This window comes from Neltuma alba, unplaced genomic scaffold, assembly GCF_004799145.2.
Source record: "Neltuma alba isolate B1F8T4 unplaced genomic scaffold, ASM479914v2 tig00012028_pilon, whole genome shotgun sequence".
NCBI lineage: Eukaryota > Viridiplantae > Streptophyta > Magnoliopsida > Fabales > Fabaceae > Neltuma > Neltuma alba.
In genome coordinates this window covers 301,542-322,127 of record NW_021636595.1, presented here as the reverse complement: position 1 = coordinate 322,127, position 20,586 = coordinate 301,542, and the positions used below count along the sequence as shown (strand labels likewise).

General features: G+C 35.8%; 2 protein-coding genes across 2 annotated transcripts; both read right to left on the bottom strand.

The window, feature by feature from the left end:
• Positions 1-361: 361 nt before the first annotated feature.
• LOC114721312 (uncharacterized) lies at positions 362-3,915 on the bottom strand. The gene is made up of 4 exons (XM_028907131.1): positions 3,639-3,915; positions 2,034-3,274; positions 722-1,783; positions 362-617 (listed from the first exon to the last, which is right to left on the bottom strand). Exons 1-4 carry the CDS (start codon positions 3,829-3,831, stop codon positions 531-533), a joined length of 2,583 nt encoding a protein of 860 aa, XP_028762964.1. The 5' UTR covers positions 3,832-3,915; the 3' UTR covers positions 362-530.
• A 1,562-nt stretch (positions 3,916-5,477) lies between these two features.
• LOC114721317 (starch synthase 3, chloroplastic/amyloplastic) lies at positions 5,478-19,273 on the bottom strand. Its single transcript, XM_028907139.1, has 16 exons — positions 19,004-19,273; positions 18,520-18,583; positions 16,832-18,418; positions 15,943-16,157; positions 15,098-15,368; positions 13,176-13,351; positions 12,212-12,319; positions 11,641-11,750; positions 11,264-11,369; positions 10,415-10,585; positions 9,068-9,196; positions 8,454-8,636; positions 7,542-7,673; positions 7,331-7,442; positions 6,467-6,590; positions 5,478-5,929 (listed from the first exon to the last, which is right to left on the bottom strand). Exons 1-16 carry the CDS (start codon positions 19,127-19,129, stop codon positions 5,794-5,796), a joined length of 3,750 nt encoding a protein of 1,249 aa, XP_028762972.1. The 5' UTR covers positions 19,130-19,273; the 3' UTR covers positions 5,478-5,793.
• Positions 19,274-20,586: the final 1,313 nt, after the last annotated feature.

Here is a 20,586-nt window from a genome sequence, read left to right as displayed (position 1 = left end):
ATTTTTGTGAACCGATCCCTGTGTGTAATTTTTCTAATTCCATGGTCTTTATTTATGATTTTCCTTTTAAGTACTCCTTAAGGATAAAATAAAAAATCAAATTTTAAGTGCTTTTCCCAATTTTTATTTTTCACCTGTATGGGATAAATCAGCTTCATTTTAGGGGTGTTTGGATGATGCTTAATTTTTTACCTTGAGAATAAACTATAGTTTTAAAAGTGCTTTTGAAAATTTGCCTTATTTTGCTAAAAAGTGCTTTTTAAAAACACTTTTGAGGGTTGCCAACGCTTCCTATCCAAGGAGATTAATTATTCTTCTCCTGTTTTCCCACCCAAACAGAAAGAGGAAATGCCAAATAAAGTGAAGAGTAATAATAATGATAATCATAATAATCCACCAGTCATTCACATACAACGATTCGGTTCAGAAGATAAGAGCTTCTTCTGCTTAAACAAATCATAACCTAGCAGCACACCACACTAATTAACATCATTCACAATGTTAAATTGCTGGGGGCATCATCTTCATCTTCACAAAGGCGAATTGGCTAAGCTCCTAATCCTGCTTGAACGCCTCACAGGAGTCACAGTCGTCACACTCCCTCCATCTCCATGTCCCTGAAAGAAACAAAACAACAATCAAATAATATTTCTTCGCGTATAACAATTTATATATGTGTGTGTTGTGAACCAGAAGCCAATAAATGAAGAAGAAAACTCACAGGCTTTGGGATTTTTTCGTAAGTGGTGAAGCTTCCATAGGATGCAGAACCGCCCATGGAGTCTGCAGAAGAAGCGAGAGATTCTCTCCTGTAGTTCCTCTTTGGCTTCTTCTCCAGGCTTTGGGCTTCATTCTGCTCCTTCACTACCCTTTGGCTGTAATAATGAGATGAGCTCCTTTCAAAGCTGCTCATTTCTGAAGGGTATGACTCTCCAAGAACCTCCATTTCTATAGGGCTATTCCTCAGAAATGGCCTTTCCAGCGAAGAAAAGGTCTCCTCTTTTTGCAATGCCTTAGTCATGGGAGGTTGCTCCATAGAAGTGGTATTGGTAGCAGCCATTCTTCTTCTTCCTTCATCTTTCTTCTTCAAGAACTTGAATGCTGCACCTGCGATTATGGATAGAAAGAGAAGGATAGAGGCAACAATAACTGGTACAAGATATTTTTCCTCTGATTTCAATTGCACATCTTGATGCACTGTATTAATCTCAGACGCGGGCTCGCTGTCTGTATGCATTTCAGCAGTTTCAGAAACTTCAGAGCTTAAATCTGACTGATCTTTAAGGTCTACACTGCCAGTTTCAGCATCCTTCTCTGGAGTCTGCTTTGCTTGTAAATTATTAGCTTCAAAATCTTCAGTATGAATTTCATGAGCCTCTGAATCTGGATAATCAGTGTTACTTTCTGACTGACTGGGTTCACTAACCGCTCCAATTTCCGAAGCAGGTGAGGCATTTTCAACTTCAGTGTGAATTTCATGAACCTCTGAGACCGGATAATCAGTGTTACTTTCTGATTGATTGGGTTCACTAGCCTCCTCAATTTTTGAAGCAGGTGAAGCACTTTCAACTCCGGCAATTACTACTGCATCAGTATCAATCTCCTTGACAGCATCATTGTCAGGGACTGGATCCAGTTCCTGAACTACTTGTTCTTCATATGCTGAAGCATAATGATCTGCCATAATAATATCTCCAATATCATCATCACTAGAGGTGTCAGTGAAATCATCAGTCTTTTCAACGTTCAATACTGGAATATCCACCTGCGGAGCTTCTCGTATTAGATTTCATCTTGAACAAATGTAGGAAATTGATAAACCTCAGTATTTTCTGTCAAATCAGTCAGGTTCCAATGCAAGTGACCAGAATCTTGCACTCCTCTAAATGATGAAATCAATTTTGAAGTTGAGGACATCCATTTGGTAAACCAGATATGAAAATTTCGACTTAAGCCATCCAAATTATCTTTTGCTAACTGTGAAAAACGATCAAAATTGGCAGTTGCAAACTGGTAAAATTCAGAGGAATCACAAGTCGAGACCAAGTGGTGAGTTCTTTAAGCAATGGATCAAAGACCTGTGGATTTGTATATGAGATTGAAAAAGAAGCAACCGAGAGAAGCAAAAGCAGCGCAAAGGCTTTTGATCTCATGGAGAAGCCTGGTTTAGCAACTCCTTTTGCTTCAGCAATTTCGTCCTCCGGCGTGAGTGTGCTGTTGATAGTACTTGCTTCAGAAACATGATTCTGATCTTCACTTGCTATTTCATCCGAAGAAACTTCTGATTCCTTCTCTGACCCACCAGACAATGCCTCCTCTGTTAGTTCTGTATCTGAAGAGCCGTCATCTAACTTCATAGACTCCCTTTCTTTGTAAAGCTGAAGTCTTGGGTTTGGTTTATAGCGGAGAAACTGGGGTCTTGGAGAAAGGTAATTCACTTTAGGATCATATGGAAGAATCAAAGGGTCAGCTTTAGGATCATATGGAGGAATAAGAGGATCAGCATCAAGAGGAGCTATGACTGTAGAGGTCGAAGAAAATGGAGGTGGGGTAGGACTAAGCCTAAAAGATGGATCAAGATTAACACAATCAGGTTCATTAGTCACAGCTTCGCATGCTGATTCTGTTTCATTATGTGAATCCAAGCCTTCAGCTTTCAAATCTTCAGAAACAGTGGAAGACGTATGTTCCTCTGCGTCGTCTTTGATGAACCCATCAGTAAAAGGTTCAAACTTTTTCTCTTCAATAGAATCTGCAAATGCCACATTTGGATTAGGGCTTTTGGCTTCGGCTATCAAATCTTCAGAAACCAAGGAAGCTGTATGTTCATCCCTGTCCTCTTCGCTGACCTCATCAGGCGAAGGCTGAAACGTCTTCTCTTCAACAGAATCTGCGAATGTTACCTTGCGAATGGGGCTTTTATGCTTATGTGTCTCTTCCTTGATGATCCCATCAGAAAAATTTTGGAACTTTTTCTCATCAATAGAATCTCCAAAAGTAACCTTTCGACTGGGGCTTTTCCCTTCCGCGGAGGAAAATGAAGTTCTTGCTGGCTCATTCCTGTCCGTGAGCACTTTCTTTCTTGGAGACTCTGTGATCTTAGAAGAAGCAGATATAGTTGGAGTCATGAAATTTTTCATGCCCTTCGTTGAAGCAGCTGGAGATCGAACCTTTGACGACTTGAGAACATGTTCTTTCCCATTTTCTTTGTCATCAAGGTCACCAAGCGACCCTATGCTTTCTCTGCCACCAATAGAGTTTCTTCGTGGGAAATCTACAAAAAATTCAAAACAGTCATGATGATGAGTAAAGAAATCCCCAAACCAGCATCATTAAATGTATATTTTGATTCGAAAAATTCATACCTCTAGTAAAGAGAATAAATTTATAAATTTTCCCACAGTTTCACAGAGACCGAACGGCAAATATAAAGAAAGAAATACATATGAACACCAAGAAATACTAAATTTCCAACAAAGCTCGCATACTGTCCGGGAAGAGGAGCAGATTGATTTTCAAGCATTTTCTTAGCGGACAACCAGACTACTATTGCCATTTATTCATAATTCATAATATAAAAATAATGAAATCACAAAAAATGAAAAATATGAATGATTGAATAAGTAGATAAGTAAAACCTGAAGGACTATTGGCTGGAGTATAAGGGTTGAAACTACGAGGGTTTGCGATGATAGAAGGTTTCTGGAATGGGTTTCCACTGAAACTCCTTCTGACAGAGTTACTGATTTCTGAGTTTCTCAAATTAGGGTTTGATCTGCTTGATGCTGCTGCTAAAGAAGAAGACGAAGACCTGTTTGAAGGCATAGCCATCGATGAAATGAATGCGATGCAGAATAGAGAGAGAGAAATGAGAGTATTAACGAGAAAGGAAGGGCAATCAAGAAGTGATCTGAGAAAATTTGATTGAGAACGTCGCGAAGCGTTGGTAGCAAGTAACGGCTATAATTTGAGGAGAGAGAGAACAGAACGAAGAATTTAATTCGCGAGGGAGATTTGACCGTTGGACAATTTAAGAGCCGTTGGAATGATTGGAGCCGTTGGATTATTTAAAAAATTGAAAAGTCTGTAAAAATAGCATATATTCTTCAATGAATGAAAAGATTTAGATTTAACTTACCAAATCAATAAAAGTTTATTAAAATCATAAAATGGCAGATTTTAATCGAGGTTTTTAAAATGCATAAAAAGTCCTATATATATATTTTATGAATTAAATAAATTAATAAATTTTTATGAACTTAATAATTTATTTACAGTAATTATTTGAGATCTCCGTGACTATATATATATATATATATATATATATATTTAATCTTTATCTTAGCCTCATTTATAATTTCAATCTTAGTACACTTTCATTATTTTTTTTCCTTTTTCAATTTCTCAGTCTCATTTCACACACCTCATTAATTTCATTTCTTAAAATTATTTTAACTCTGATATTTTACTATTGATTTATTTTTCTCTCCAAATTTTGCAATTATTGTTTCAATGGGCATGTACTAATAATATGATGTTACAAGTGAGATCAAACTGAGAACCTCCATCAAATAACCTAATAATTATTTTTGTTAAATTATTTGTTGACGCAATTTCTATTTGCCTTGTAAATTGGATAATCTTATTTGATGGGAAAAAATCAAATCGAATAAAACAAATTTGCCAACAAAAATAAAAGCTTAAAGCCTTAAACCAAATATTTTTTATAATGAAAAAAAATTTCAGGTATTACATCCCAAATATTCACTCAACCAAATTTTAAAAAGGTAGTTTAATATCACTTTTTTGTTTTCCATTTCTTTTGTTGTTAGTTCATAGTTCTTAGAGTAAGCAGGAAAATTCTTTTTTTATTATTATTATTAATTAGAGGGAGAGGTAGCTGAAGAGTGGTAAAATGTGATGATTTTCTATTGCTTATCAACAAGACCCAACTTCAGCCAAAAAAATTTAAGAGAATTATAATTGAAGATTCAAAAAAATGTTTATAGTGAAAAATGTTAATGTAAAATTATTCAAAGTATCTTAAAACCCTGAATATGCTTTTATTATTTATTTTTTCATGTTTAAGTAAAAAAAATTGACAAAGGCCGAAAAAAAGACAGAAATATTGACCACCAAAATAAAGAGGAGTCTATGGGACTTAGGACATCAATATAAATCACCATACTTCAATTTTGCAGCCAACCAGACACTGAAGATTAAGCCAGTTGCTATGAGTTGCCAGTTAATTCTTCAACAGATATGAGGTCAACGCCTCCGCTTCCACTTTTTGGGAGCTTATTTCAAAAGAGGGAGGTATAAATATGAAACTCAAAAGAGCCCAATCAATTCTTTTGTGGCATTTAATAATGCAATATTTGGAATCATTCACGCAATCCTTTTCCAATCAAGGAATTCCAATAATTTCTTCATGCTATATTTGCTCAGGCAAAAATATTGACATCAATACCACCAGCAGAGCTTCAAAATTAGCCTTTTATTTCATTTTCAATCAAAATTCCATTCGCAGCAGAACATCTGCATTTATTTCCATGGTTCATCCACTCAAAGGTATGAACCAACAAAGCAAAAGATCACTTGTCTCCCTCAATAAAACGACAGACTAATCTATGACGTAACTGACCCTATTATTCAATGCTACCAAGAAAAAAAGGGTTCAATATATACAATCATTTAATTTAATGTTTAGATTAAAGCTTAGCACCAAGCCTGTACAGGAAAGGAAAAGAGATGAAATTGCAGACGGCTGATTTACTAACAGCAACTGAATTCTCATACTGACTTGCGTGCAGCATGGTAAAGTTCCAGATAGTCAAGAGCAGGTCGGTTCCAAGACCAGTCCTGCTCCATCACAGTCTTGCATAATGTATTGAACCAATCACGGCCTTCATACCAAGCCGATATTGCCCTGTAGAAAAATTTCACTTGAGATTTAGATATTACATGATAAAAAATTAATTTTTTTCCGGAAAGCTTATGTGTAAGTGTCAACAGAACGTTCAAGAGTGGGCAAACAACATGATAAAACTTTCAATCATGTCATGTAGTGGAAAGTCGCATAAAATTAACTTCAATTCCTTGATCATCAGAAAGTTCCATATAGTCAAAATTTAAGTCAGTGCCACAGGATCCTGAAATCCAAAAGTGTCGGTATATTCAATTACTATGGCAGAAAAATGATACCAGGGCAAGGAACTCCTTTTCCTATTCGCGCGCGCACATAGCGTTAAGTGGGAAAATAAAAAATGTGGCACTTCAAATGCACGGACAACATTAGGGACAGAGTCCTAAAGTATAGTCTCTTTGGAATCCAGAATAAATTGATGCAGATGGTTTTATTCTGAGCCTTTTAAGCTAAATGTCTACTGGTTTTGGAGTCCTGGAGGTGCAAGTCAAAATTCATTCAGCTGAGATTTAGCTCCCTAATATTACCAATATAACCCACCTATTAAGAGCAAAATCAACACCTCCAGCATCAGCTCCATCAAAACTAAATCCATTTGGTTCAAGACCCTGCGCTTGTGCTCTTTCCTTATCATGATCGACGTCAAATACAGTATCATATAGTCCTGCAAAATTACAAGAGGATGCATTATCAAATGTACCACAAATCCATAGCAATTGAATGAACATGAAACTTAGCCATAAATTCCTTCAAGTCATATATCCTATCACTGTCAGAGGAGAATGACAAGCTTCCAAAGAAAACAAGACTGGGATATCATAAACTCCCTCCAGTCCTATTTATAAGACCCTTTCCCAAGGTCCCTTCTACAAAACTCTTTGTCGAAAGCATTAATTTCTCCCTTAAGTGTCCTTTGCTCTGATATTTCCCAACAAACTAAACAACCACCTAATCAACTAAACAACCTCATTTAATTAATGAATTATAAAAGCATTAACAAATTTTGACCAAATTCCTTAATCTATGTAAATTTGATAATAGGTTTTTATAATAGAGACTGGAGGGAGTATGAAGGAATCTGCAAACATACTATAAGAACCTTGCAAAGGCAAAACAAACATTCCAAGAATAAGGTGATGGTCAAATCAGACTGTTGCATGGGTCAGGAAGTAAAGCTACGTATGAGGTAAATCAGGCGTGCTGATTAGCTGGCTAGGAATGCTCACGGAGTGGACATGATTTTGTTCTGAGGACCGTGAGCAAGGAGATTGCTGATGGTTATAGAGCCATAAGGATGGTTAATAATATTCATACTAATGTATTCAAAAGTATATTTTAAATAAAAACAGAGGAGTCATAGAAGATCTGTGTTCACAAGAAAAAAAGAAGAAAAAGTGTATAAACCTCCAGTTTTTCTAACAACCGGTATTGAACCATATCTCATTGCTGTGAGTTGAGTTAATCCGCACGGCTCAAAAATTGAAGGAACTAGAACGAAATCAGCACCAGCATATATCTAGGGGAAACAACAGAAAGAGAGAAATGAGTCAGCAATAACCTGCGCTGCTGCACATTAGCTTTACAAATGATAAATTGCTAAAAATGTTGAAGTTACCAAGTGTGAAAGTGGTTCGTCATATGTAAGACATAGTCTAGCACGGTCATGATGAGAAGAATGCAACTCATTGGCCAAATTCACAAAATCATTCTGGATACGAGGATCAGGGGCTGAACCAAGGAGCACAACCTGCATTTGTAGTTATTCAGGTGATTCATGCACTTTATAATACAACACGTAAGCAACTTTGAAATAAGTAAATGAAAACTAAAAAAAATTTAGGCAGCCTTGCTTTGACTTTGGCCCTTGACTCATGAATATGATGTAAACATGCAGCATAAAATCGGTTTTGAGAAGCGTATAGAAAGACTGTGGTGTATAATGCAAGGTGTTAACCATCCAATGCCATAATTATCCCCACACCAGTTGACTTGAGACCTTAGACAAATAGCAAAGGCTCCAAATGTATAAATCTCAACCATGCATGCTTTCACCTCAAATGTGAAAAACATTTGAAGCAAAAAAGTGGCTAAGATACAAGTTCACACTACTTTGTTTAGAATTTTTTGTTTGACTATAAGAATGAGAGAAACAGGGAACTCAAGAAAGCTTATTCAAGGAGATTTTCAAGAAAGCTTATTGAAGCAAAATAGCCCCTTGTCATATAACCACTAGATTTATCCGTAAAATATATCAAAAGGGAATAAATAAATATATAGAAGAATGAAGACAGAAACAAATTGCTCTCTGATTCAATATGATAGTCAATTAGGGATTTAGGGTTTCAATATACATAAGTGGGACATTCTGGCTGGCAAGGAAAGTCTAAGACCTAAATGCTGTTCAAAGGCTTACAATTGGCTCCGTTAATGTTATGTTCTGACGATTAGATCTGCCATTATGCAGGAAACGTACAATTATATGGTATTGGAAAAGCAGAGTTTGAAGTCAAAGAAAATAAAGGAAGACCTGTCCACCACGTTCTAGGGTGCGCCACATAGCATGCTTGATGAGATGGATTCCTTTCTGATGAGTCAATCTAGTAATGATTCCCACTAAAGGAAGATCAGCCCGTCTCAGACCAAGCCTTTGTTGCAAGGCTTCCTTAGCAGCTCTTTTGCCTTCGACTACATTCTCTGCTGTGTATGATACCTGAATAATGTTATATCAGGACAAATCATAATTCAATCAGTAGACATAACAGATCTTTATAAAACAAAAACTAGTGTTCTCATAATACATATTATTTCAGATTCCATGGAAATACTCATCGTCTCATAAATCCATAGCAACAATTCCAAAGTAGTCACAAAAAAGATAAGGCAATTATCTTCAATATAATTGGTAGAGCATTATAATTCAGCTGTGCATAAGGTAAGTCATTACGGTTTCTTACACAAGGGAAATAAAAAGTTTGGGTAAAAATGGTCATTCAGAAATGTAATAGGAACTGTCCAACTCTATAAAGCAGACACAGGTTATAAACTTATGAGGTGGTCAAAATATCAGGACATCAGTTTGAGAATTATCTGTCTGTCTTTAAATGTAAAAGATAAAAACGAAAAGCGCATATGTTAACTTACAGGTAAGAAATGATCATTATATGGGTCCCATATATCTTGGTCAATTCCATTTAATATACCATGGAACTTCTGAAGATAAGGAGCAACCGCAGGGTTTCCTGCAACCTCCCTTGAATAAGTGGGGGAGACCTGCCAACATAAACAGGAATCCATGAACATACTATAAAAAAAAAGATAGAAAATCACAATCAGCTTCTTGCTCCCTTCAAGATTTTCAGATTCATAATTGGTAGTATATTTTTCAATAAAACATTAGGCGTAAGCACACAGATTTGTCACTAAAATCAATACATGATGTTCAGTTAGGTCCCTGCATTTTGAAAACTATTAATGAAGCCTTTATATTTGTTATATATAAAAAACCTATTTGTGTCTACTGTGACATGTGAGGAATCTTTTTAGAAGTTTCCTTTGTAGTCACGGCAGGCCTATCATCAGACACATGAACATCAAAAAGCAATAAACCATCAGCTCAATCTGAGGGCATGTGAATGAACCAACTCTCCAAAAGCTTTTGGCCCATAAAGAAGTTTGAGCTGTTAGGTGACGTACCAGAAATGATTTCATTGATATTTTTAATTGAAAAAATATTCCAAATAACAGAATAGACAGCCCTCCAGAGAAAACAGAAAAAGCAGTAAACAAAAAGACAAAAGTACAATGAAAAGTGCGCCATTTACGAGCTCAAAGGTCATTATTTATTTTTACAGTGCTCAAAAGCGTAAGTTAAAATAAAGTGTGCATCGTGCATGTGCACAGATCCCAAGATGAGGCATGCTGTCTATGGTTTATAATCAGCATGACTCCATATATTTTATATGTTATGTTGATGGCCAAACTTTAATCCAGAGGTACAAATACAAAATTTGAAGGAGTTTATTATAAAGATATTTCCTCAGGTCTCACAAACACCCAGTAGAATGAGATTTTCAGATATGGTCGTTTCTGAACTGTTTTAGATTTGAGTGGTTGAAGCAGAAAGACAGGGTTGAAGTGTTTGAATCAATAATCTGATTCTGGAGGACCATTGGCTTCCTATGATTAAATGGAAAATCTTAGATGATTCCTTTTGAAAAATTTTCTTTGCAAAACTCTCTATCCTACGATTTCCTTTCCTCCCACCCCAGCCTCACCACTGTTGCAACAATTTCAGAAAACTATACACTCTCTGGTTTTGCACTCTATCAGCTCTTAAACCTCCAATGTCACCCAAAATGAAACAAGATTGTGTTAATATAACCATTATGAATAATATGAATGACTATCAGCAAGAAAAAAAGATTGTGTTAATAAATTGAATATTGCATATATCAAAATTAATAAGTTTTGAGCATAACGAACACTTACAGTTGTAGCCTTGTCAGCATATGCCATAGCTTTTCCAATCAAGGCAGCTCCAAATTCAAGATTATGAATTGTGAAGACAACTCGTGCTTTTCCAAGACCATATTGCATATAATGATCTTTATATAACCATGCAACTGGTGCACTCGACCAATCATGGCAATGGATGATATCCTGCCCATTGTTAGATGAGCATCAATTACCATACATTCTAGGAGACAAATGAATAGGGTTTGTTACAGGTTTACACTTCACAAAATATAGTCACATATGCTGTTAGAAAAAACTAACAAAGTAAGAGGAAAGTGATATAGGTAGAAGGGTAAGAAGGAAAGGGGGGATAGAAGGCAGAGAGAATTCAGGACTGGATTAGCCTGATAACCAAAAACAACATAACATAATCAAAGTCCTAGGCCCCTTTATTTATACTAGTCTAAAGCATAATGGTCAAGTCACATGCATCTAAATCATAACTACATAACTAATTAACTAACTCCTACTCCCAGAAAGCTGTGAACTTGGAAACGCATTTTCTGGTAAATGTGATTTTAAAATGATAATCTAGAAGGGCATTATTTCATGAGACATATTCTTAGTTTTATATTCATGCATGAGAAGTTTCGCATACAATCATGGATATGCATGGCCAATAGTCATGCCTGGAATAATCAACAGAAAAATCTATCGCTATTCACTAAAAATGTAATAAGGCAGGAGGAAAGACCAACCCTGATTGTGGATGCCTAACTATTGACAGAAACAAAATTGTGCACACGTAATATTTATGAGAGTAGTAAATGTTTCATCAATGTTTTAAAGTAACAACTTAATTAAAAGTAAAATATATCTTACGGGATGAAATCCATCTTGGAGAAGAAACTCGAGAGCAGCATGGCAAAAGAAACCAAATCTTGCACCGTCATTCCCACGGCCATATACACAGCCAACACCAAAGAATCTGCAACAAAAATTATAGATCAGATGAAGGATAATTTGAGCTTGGAGGCAGTTGAAGTTGCTTAAGCCATCTTTTATGAAATGACCATGAACAGTATAAATCCACTAAACAGAAGGTTTTCAATAAGAATCACGTTAAAAAAAAAGTTAGATTGTGAGAAACAAAATTAAATATGTAATTATTATTTATTATGATAATGAGTGATAAGAAACATAATAATAAGTAAGAAATGAAAAGAAATACAAGGATGGGAAAGTCAAAATACTCTTACCCATTTTGAGGCTCCAAAAAGTAAACAGAGAGGCCTTCAACCTTTCCATGCCATATTTTTATTTCAGTTCCACCCCAGGAGTAGTTTTTCCGATATTGCAAATCCTTTACCTGCACCAGAAGCCATATATGAAACATCTAGTTCAAGAACATGTATCAGCACGTGAATAGATCAAAAGTAAAATATATAGATTTTCAACCAGATGCAAATAAACATGTGGAACAATAGCCTCACAAATCTTCCGGAGGAGCCACATGAGGAACAGAGATGCACATAATCTCACTTGCACAAAGTGATAATTTGGGGAACCACATATATTTTAACAGATGACTCCAAATGTAATGAATAATTCATCACATTTCTTTGCGGAAAGACAATCAATATTTTCAATTCCAAACTTCTGCTATAACACTCCAAATAATATTTATGTAACCACAGGCTCTTCTCAAGAGATTTAAAAAAAAAAAAAAAGAAGCTTTTCTCAATGGGACAAGTTGGGAACTCATATTTTAAGGAGTAGACAAAGAACCAAGAAATGATATAAGGACAAAAGCGGAGGCAAAGAACTTACATGGCTATAGTTCAAACAGTCATACTTCGGAAGAATGATGTCCACGTTATGATTTAAATCCTGAACAGCTCGAGATAGACTGGTAACAACATCACCAAGCCCACCAACCTGTAAAATATGCAAAAACAATTTCACAAACAACATGACAATACATTAGTCTTAAATTTTAGCGTGTCGTATCTGTGTTTGAAAAGTAAGTAGATTTGTGCATTATACAATGATAATGCAACTTCCTTCCTTTCCTAACATTAAAAGCAAAAGAAAGAATGATAAGTAAGACAATCAGTCTTCCATTGAGCACATGACACAGCTCAATCTAATTAAAATCTTAATTTAAATCAGATAGAGAAAGCAGCATAAAGACTGCGCAGAACAAAAGCACTAATTTCGGTACAGAAGGACACCATATAACATTAGTGTATGCTAATCTCTTGAGGTTGGGGCAGGAAAAGGAAAGACAGAGAGTCAACAGTTCACTAATATATCCTTTCTTCAGTTCGCTTCGAAGGAAATTTCGTTTGTATTCCCATAATATTAGAGGTCTTACTGAATCTAACATTCTCACATCATGATACCAAATGTCAACATGTTTTCAACACATCCTGAATCCAGATATTTTAAACCATTTTTTCCTTTTCCACCAAACAATTACCACGTGAAAACTCTATTGATGCCCCAATCCATGACCGCACCAAAAAATTCAGCCATACATCTCACAGTATTTTTTCATATAAAGGGAATTTAAAGCAACAGGAAATAAAACTAGCACATTAAATTCCAAGCTAGAAAGATTACTGAAAACCATAAGCTTTGCAAAAGTATTTACCATAGCACATCCGTAAGATAAGTGGTGACATCACTTTAATTGAATTCATTATATACCAAAACCTTTGCAAGTCACAAGTTAAATAAATAGGTCCACACCAAATCATGCAGATGATGTTGACATAAGAATTTAACATACCTTTGCAACTGGGGCCATCTCAACAGCAATATGCACAATATGCATGGGTGGTTCCTTCACAATTCCTCCAAAAACAGGTATGTGATAATCCATTCCAAATTTGTTGTCAAATTCCCCACCATCTTCCCTCTCAGAAAAAACAAAGTCCATCATGTATGCGTCCAATGGTACCTTGACTGCAGAAAACACAATCATAAAGCTTCTTCAGGAACAGTTTTATCAGTCAATGAATAACTGACTCATTATTATGTCCTTTTGGCTTTAGATTGCAAAGTGATTGAGAAAGGCATGCATCCAATCATGTTGCAAGCCTTCAAATTTTGGGGTGAAAACGATCATATATTTAAACTGTCCACCTTAATGTGTTGCTGCTAATATGATGCAACGGAAGATCCATGAAAATCCGATCCAGATACAATCATAAGTGATCATTTCTATTAGCTCCTGATATGGTTTTGACATGACAAATACCCAGGACTCCTAATTTCAGACAAAGGCCAGTCTACAACATATGGGAAAAAACGTTTACAAGGAGTCTGATGAGTCAGTTTTCTGGCCAAAACAGATGCACATCATTTGACAGGACTGAGCATAAACCCAGTCAACATGATAAGATTGGGCCAGACTAAAAAAAAAAAAAAAATTCCAAGGAAGAATTTGGCTCATTAACAAGCTGGTCTGCGTTATGAGCAACAGGCTTGTTCTTGAAATAACCAGACCAATTTGTCACATGACTTTTAATAAATGAATGTTGCAAACATAGTATTTAAGCTACGCCTCCCCTAAATCCCTAATTTAAGCTCTCCCTCCCCGTAAAGCCATACTAGCCTTCTTGAGCTCTCAGCCTCTCCCTCTTGCATCCACACCTTCAAAATCTTCCTGCTTCTCCTCCAGCTTCCATTTTTGAAGGTCGTTGGCTCTGCCACTGATCTTATCATCATCAAAGACGAAGAGCTGAGTAATAGTTTCCCTCTCTCCCTCCACCTTTCCACTGTTCTCAGCTTTATACCTAAAGTTCCTTCTTCAAGTGATTTGGCTCCTCTTTTGCTTGCTATATATTGCTCTATTTGGTAACTTGCTGTGATGGCTATGATTTTTGGCTCCTCTTTTGCTTCTTGTGTTTGTCCTTCCCTTTTTCTTGCGGTAATAACAATTATATAGAGTTGCTGTGTTTGGATTATGTTCAGCCTCCCTTTTTCTGTGCTATGTAGATGTCAAACAAGTGAAGACATAGGATATTTTGTTCTAGTAATCTTGAGAGGGTGCATGTTGCAGATTATTGTTGTTGTTGTTTTTTTTTTTAAAAAAATATCACACAGCATATTATGCATGATGATGTCATTTTAATAATGTTCGCCATTCTGGAATGGTGAATTGATGATATTACTGGTTGTATCAATTATGTTTATGCTTGAATTGATTATTTCATTGTTGAATGTGATCCCCTTTCGAATATTTTCAGTTCAGCACTTCATTTTTATTGCTCTGCATCAGTTACACGTAGTCTTTGAGGGGTGGGGGGGAATACATGAGATAGCCTGGCCCAGCCCTGCCCAACCTATCCTGGTTTTTCCCGGCCCAGGTCCCCCTAGGACAGGCTGGTGAGCTGGGGTGAAAAAATCCCAGCTTGCACTGGTGACCAGGCTAGGCTACGGGTATGCTTCGACGTGGGCCTAGTCCGCCCATTCTTATCCCTATTATTTGTACATTGCAAATCAAAATTAATCATACATAAATTTGGCAGTTCTCTTGATCAGATTTCAAAAGCTGTGACCCTTGCAATGAATGTTAGTACAAAAATAAGCGCAGGAAAATAAGAAATTTACCAAGCAACCAGAAAACGTAAAATCTATCATGCTACCAGTTGCATTACTAGTACACTCGATTCATCCTTCACACATGAATCAAGAGAGAAAACTCACCAGAGGTTTTGAGATGAGTGCCATTCTCTGCGGGCAACATTCTTACAGGTGAAAGCAGACCCCTATGATGTGTCCAACGATTAAATGAACATCTAAACCAAACTTCAGGTTTTCCATTCAAATTTGTGTTGGTGGGATTATAATAGACTGTTACTGTGCTCCCCGCTTGAACATCAAGAGGCTCAGTATAGACAACATGCTTTTGGGAAAGCAAAAATCTTTTTAAAGTTTTCTCCTTTGTTTCAGATTTCATAAGTGCTGTTCTTTGGACCTACAACAAGAACAGGGCCAAGTAAATGAGAAGAGCAGCTTAAATACCTAAGATTTTTATTTTTGGCCCGTTATATCCCAAAACCAAGCATGTGCGACTTTAAATCAGAATAAACACAATGTTTCAGGTACTTGCTCCCTAAAAGAATTGAAGGGCGTGTTTGCTTTAACCATTTCATGTTTTCATTTACATTTAAAATTGAAAATAGACATGAATGGTTGAATTCCTTTTGATATTTTTTTTCCCCCTCTTAGGAAACAGACTCCACATATAAAGAAATTCTGTTTACTTTAAGAAACTGGAAATAGATTCACAAAATGAAAAGAGAAAATATTTTTTTAAAAAATCCCAATAAACTCTAAATAATCTATCACATTGAAATCAAAAATAAATGTGCTTTGTCCTAGGTTTTACAAGACAATAATTTTACAAATCTACTAAGTCAACATCTTATGCATATAACTTTAAATACACAAAAAATATGGAACCAGGTGATTCCACAGGCTTTTATCTACTTATGCAAGAAAGAACTTTAATGTTGTCATCTGAAATTTGAGTCTCAGAACAAACTAACCTTTGCACGTATAGCTTCTTGCTTGAGCCTCCTCTCCTCCTGCAGTTTCTGGTATATCTGTTGCTCTTCCTCAGTCCAATATTGTTCGTTAGGCATACCATTTGGGACAATAGAATGGAAGTCTTGCCTACGGTTGTTATCATAAATAGATGCTTTCTGTGGTGGACCATTAGCAAACACCCAATCCAGGAGAAATGCTTGATCAGGTACAACAACTGCATAAAAATAGAATTAATCAAGAATATGTCCTCTACTTGCAATCAAGTTCTAACAGAGATGAAATTAAAACTTTCAAACAGAGCAAGAGATGGCCAAGGATCTTCAACAGACTTCCAAGATAGTATCTGTTATTCATGATCTTGCACACATATTGGCATTGCTCAAGAGATACTCATAATGTTAGAAGAAGAAGCTAAAATCATGTCTAGCAATATTGCATTTTATGAGTAAGAGATGGATAGTGAGGGAGATTGATCCTCAATAGGTGAATAGTCCTTCACCTGAAGTATCACAATAATATATATTTCATGCTCTCTTCAAACTTTGCACCATATATGACTAAATGGAAGAGACATAAGGAAAAAAATTTACTTCTATTTTGGCTTATCTGTAGGGTAAAAGGGTACTTCGGAAACAAATAATAATCCTAACAGCAGAAATCTGCACAGTTGAGACCAATGGACTCCACCATATATCAGAAGATACCATGATAAATATTAGCAGACATGAAGTTTTAATAAGGAGATAGCTGCCTCAACCTCCTAGCACAATACATCACAGTTAAGCTTCTTAATTTCTCTATTCATGCAGACTTTTGCACCGCCAGTAAAGCAGTAATTAGAACAAAGACGAATCTAAGATTAGAAAAAGCAGATTTGAATGAACATACTGTCAGCATGCCACCAATCACTATCCTTTGAGCTAGAACGGACAAGCTGTTCAGCAAATGATATCCCAGCCTTCCAATTATTGTGTCCCCCATGAACCCATACTTCATTAGCATGTGACAGAGGACCTGAACTTCTGTTATAATATAATCTGATCAAGTCCTTGCCTTTGAATTCAGTTGGTTCTATATACCAAACATTATCCATGGATCTCACAGCTTTCTTAATCAACTGTTGAAATGTTTCACGCAATCTTTCAGTCTCCACCCTCGCCTGCAACCTATCAGCTTCTTTTGCGGCTTTCTCTTCTTCCATTTTTCTCTTTTCTTCTGCCTGTCTTTCCTTTTCTGCTTGCTCTTTGGCAAGATCTTCTAATTCTTTACGCTTCTTCTCTAGAAGAAAATCCTCAAATGATAATGCATCCATTTCGCCATCAACAGATAAGGAGAAGTCCTTTCCGTCATTGTTATCATAGATATTTTGCCCATTGAAGAACACAAAGTCCACTTTATAAGCTTCTCTTGGAACATTTAGATGGCAAGACCACCAATCACCCTTTAGATGCGTTTTATTCAACCGTTGGTTAAATGATTTCCACATCCAATCATTAAAAGCCCCCATAATCAAAACATCTGGCTCACTACTTAAAGTTGACAGACTTCTGTTCAAGAATACTTCAATATCTTGATCAGCTTTAACCACGGAAGGATATACAAACAGCTTGTTCCCTAGAGAAAAATTTTCCTCTGCAATCCTCTCAATTTCTTGTTTGCGTAGCTTTGCTTCCATCTCTAACTTCACCTGCCGAGAAGCTTCCTCTTGTTTGCGCAACTTTTCCTCCATCTCTAGCTTCAATAGCCGTGCGGCTTCCTCTTGTTTGCGTAAATTTTCCTCAATTTCTAGCTGCAAAAGTCGGGAAGCTTCATCCAGTTTGTGTAAATTTTCTTCCATCTCTAAGTTCAATGACGAAGAAGCTTCATCTTGTTTGGATATTGCTTCCATCACTAACTTTGCTTCTTGAGCATCCTCTTTCTGTTTAAGTAAACTTGCCTCTGCCTCTAACTTTGACAGTAGGGAGGTTTCCTCAGTCACTTTATCATCACTATCAACATCAGTTACTTTTGTGGTTTCACCAATTTTTTCGTATATTAGTGGCTCTCGCTCTGAATCCTGAACATTGCCAATATCACTTATTTCAGAAGTTTCTTCCTTCTGTGGTTCTAGAAGATCCTCTTCAATGATGGAAGTGATTCTGTTTTCAGTTTTAGTAACATCCAATGTATCATGTAATGATGATAATTCGCTAGCTTCCGCAGCACCTTCATCAACTCCATCTATCTCAGGTGTCTTCTCTTGAGAAAATATAACTGCCCCCTCTTCCTCAGGTTCAATTTTAAAATCAACTGCTCTTTTATCATCCCGTGAGATCCCACTAGCTGTTGGAGTATATGAATCCCCTTTAACGCCAGTCTTTTTATGTCCTCTCTTATGGTTACTTGTTCCAAGTGGTGATCTTGGCATGAAACCCTTTGGAGGAGGGCCCCTAGACCTTGCATTGGAAATCCTCCTGGGTCTCCTACGGGGAAAATCTGCCAAAAAAAGATAAAGGCCCCAGTTATACAAGAAAAGTAAATTATTACGCTGAAGTAGTAAAGAAGCGTGCTTTAACAATTAAAAGATTGCCTTCAACCTGCACTAGAATTGATGCAATAAGAACCCCAAACTGCCATGCACTCTTTGCGCCGTACCAAACACTGTTACGTCAAGGATTAACTCAACATATTCAGCATGGAAACTAAACAACCAAATTACAGTTATAGTTCAAAATTCAAATATGTCGCTCTAAAGAGAGCAATTTGTATAACTATTACTATCAGATATAATAAGATGACCAAATTACAATCAGAAAGATAGGGAATGATGGAACGAAAACCCAGTTAGTAATTAAAAAAAGGATCACCACCAAAAATCATTACTACAAAAACCAAAAAAATAGTAAATTAAGCAGAGCATGCTCGGTTATCACCAGACCTCAACAACAAAATCAAAACAAATCCCTCCTCAGAATTAGAAAATAGGTCATTGCAACTGTTCCAAATTTCAGGCAACCAACGAAAACAAGGACGGGATACACAAAGCCAACAAACAATTCAGGCGACCAGAAAGAAGCATACTTGGCGGGAAGCTGTAGTTCTTCCAATCGGAAAGGACCCAGAAAATGGTTTGAGCTTCACACAGCCCCTATCGCCGAACAGAGTTCCACAGTTCAGTGGCCTCTGCAAATGTAGGGACATTTCCATAGCTTTTGCCTCCAGGAATGCTCGTTAATGATCACCGAAAGATGCTTCTGATTGTGATTGATTCAGTAAACCATCAATCTCTCAATAAATTCGAGCTCATAAACAGAAATAAATAAATTTCTCTCCCCACTTCCAATGAATTAAAAAAAAGAAAAAAAAATGAATCAACTTGTAATATGTGCCTATGCTTCCGCTTCTTTGATAACGGCGGTGAGACTAAGTTCAACCTCAGCCATATGTATAAAGTTTACTATGCACGTTGGTGTAACGTTGTAGACTGTATCAAGTTTGCTGACGGTTCGATCTAAGCGAAGATAATGAGGTGTGAGATCCTATGGTGGCTGTTACGAGATTGTCGTGTGGCTCGTGAGCAAGCAGTCACAGGATAGTAAACCGGGGTATGTGAGATATTCATGGACAGGTGTACTAGCTGTTAAGATTTTTGGAGCTTTGTGGAGGATGATAGGATGCAACGAACAGAACAAACCAAAATCTACAGCATTCGATAGAAACATGCCACGTCAGGAAATAATTCTCGGTAGGTTCTTTTTTTTATTAATTAATTATATTAATCAATTTGTAATCATTAAATCAACGGGCCAAGTAGCACGTAACTTGCGAAAAGGAAAGGAAATTGATGATTGAGTTTGGTTTTTCGTAAATGAAGTAAAAGGGAGGGAGAAAAATAAAGCGATAAGTTTAGGAAAATATTTTCAACACAGAAATGATGCCTATATTTATGTTAATTTTAAGAAAATTAGATTCTCTTCATTTAAGGCACAAGATATTTTTTTTTATATTAATTAAATAGAGATAGTACTATAAATGTAAAAAAAAATTTATATAACAGTTTTTCTAAATACAATTAAATAAAAAAGAAATTAAATTTTTTTCACTATATTAACAAATTAAATTAATCTAAACATTGGTTCAAGAGTTACGAGAATTTAAACCTAATGTTGGTAGTTCATATTCAGTTTAGATAATTTTTATATTTTAAATGATTTTTTTATTTTCATAGATAAAGAATTTAAAGTAAAAATAATTTTATAATTCATAATTGACATTTCTTAAAAAATAACTTTATTATTGAAAAATTTTAAATTAAAATTTTTAAATTTGAGCCATTCAAAACATATTTTGTATGGTCTAAATTTCATTACAGCATGCTCATTCCTGTGATAAACAACGAATGAGAATCATCAAGAGCTAGTGATTTTGTTATGATTAAACCAAATTCAACCGATCCTGATTAAAATTATATAAATATATAAAAATATTCATATGTATCCTTAAAAAAATAATATATAAAAGTAATCCAACCATAAATAAAATATTCACATATAAAAACATAAATAATTTGAAAAAAAATAAATTACAAATATAATGAACTATTACTTTTCAAGTCAAAATAATGTGATTTTAGGCTCAATTATAAGAGAAAAATATAAATATTA

Coding starts and splice junctions, on each gene's coding strand:
- LOC114721312 (XM_028907131.1), bottom strand. CDS start 3,831: ATGGCTATGCCTTCAAACAGGTCTTCGTCTTCTTCTTTAGCAGCAGCA. Junction 3,275..3,638: donor TCCAGCCAATAGTCCTTCAG/GTTTTACTTATC, acceptor AATTTTTTGTAG/ATTTCCCACGAAGAAACTCT. Junction 618..721: donor ACGAAAAAATCCCAAAGCCT/GTGAGTTTTCTT, acceptor TGTTTCTTTCAG/GGACATGGAGATGGAGGGAG.
- LOC114721317 (XM_028907139.1), bottom strand. CDS start 19,129: ATGGAAATGTCCCTACATTTGCAGAGGCCACTGAACTGTGGAACTCTG. Junction 15,369..15,942: donor AAGAAGCTATACGTGCAAAG/GTTAGTTTGTTC, acceptor TTCTTGTTGTAG/GTCCAAAGAACAGCACTTAT. Junction 6,591..7,330: donor GGTTGTTAGAAAAACTGGAG/GTTTATACACTT, acceptor GTAATTTTGCAG/GACTATATGATACTGTATTT.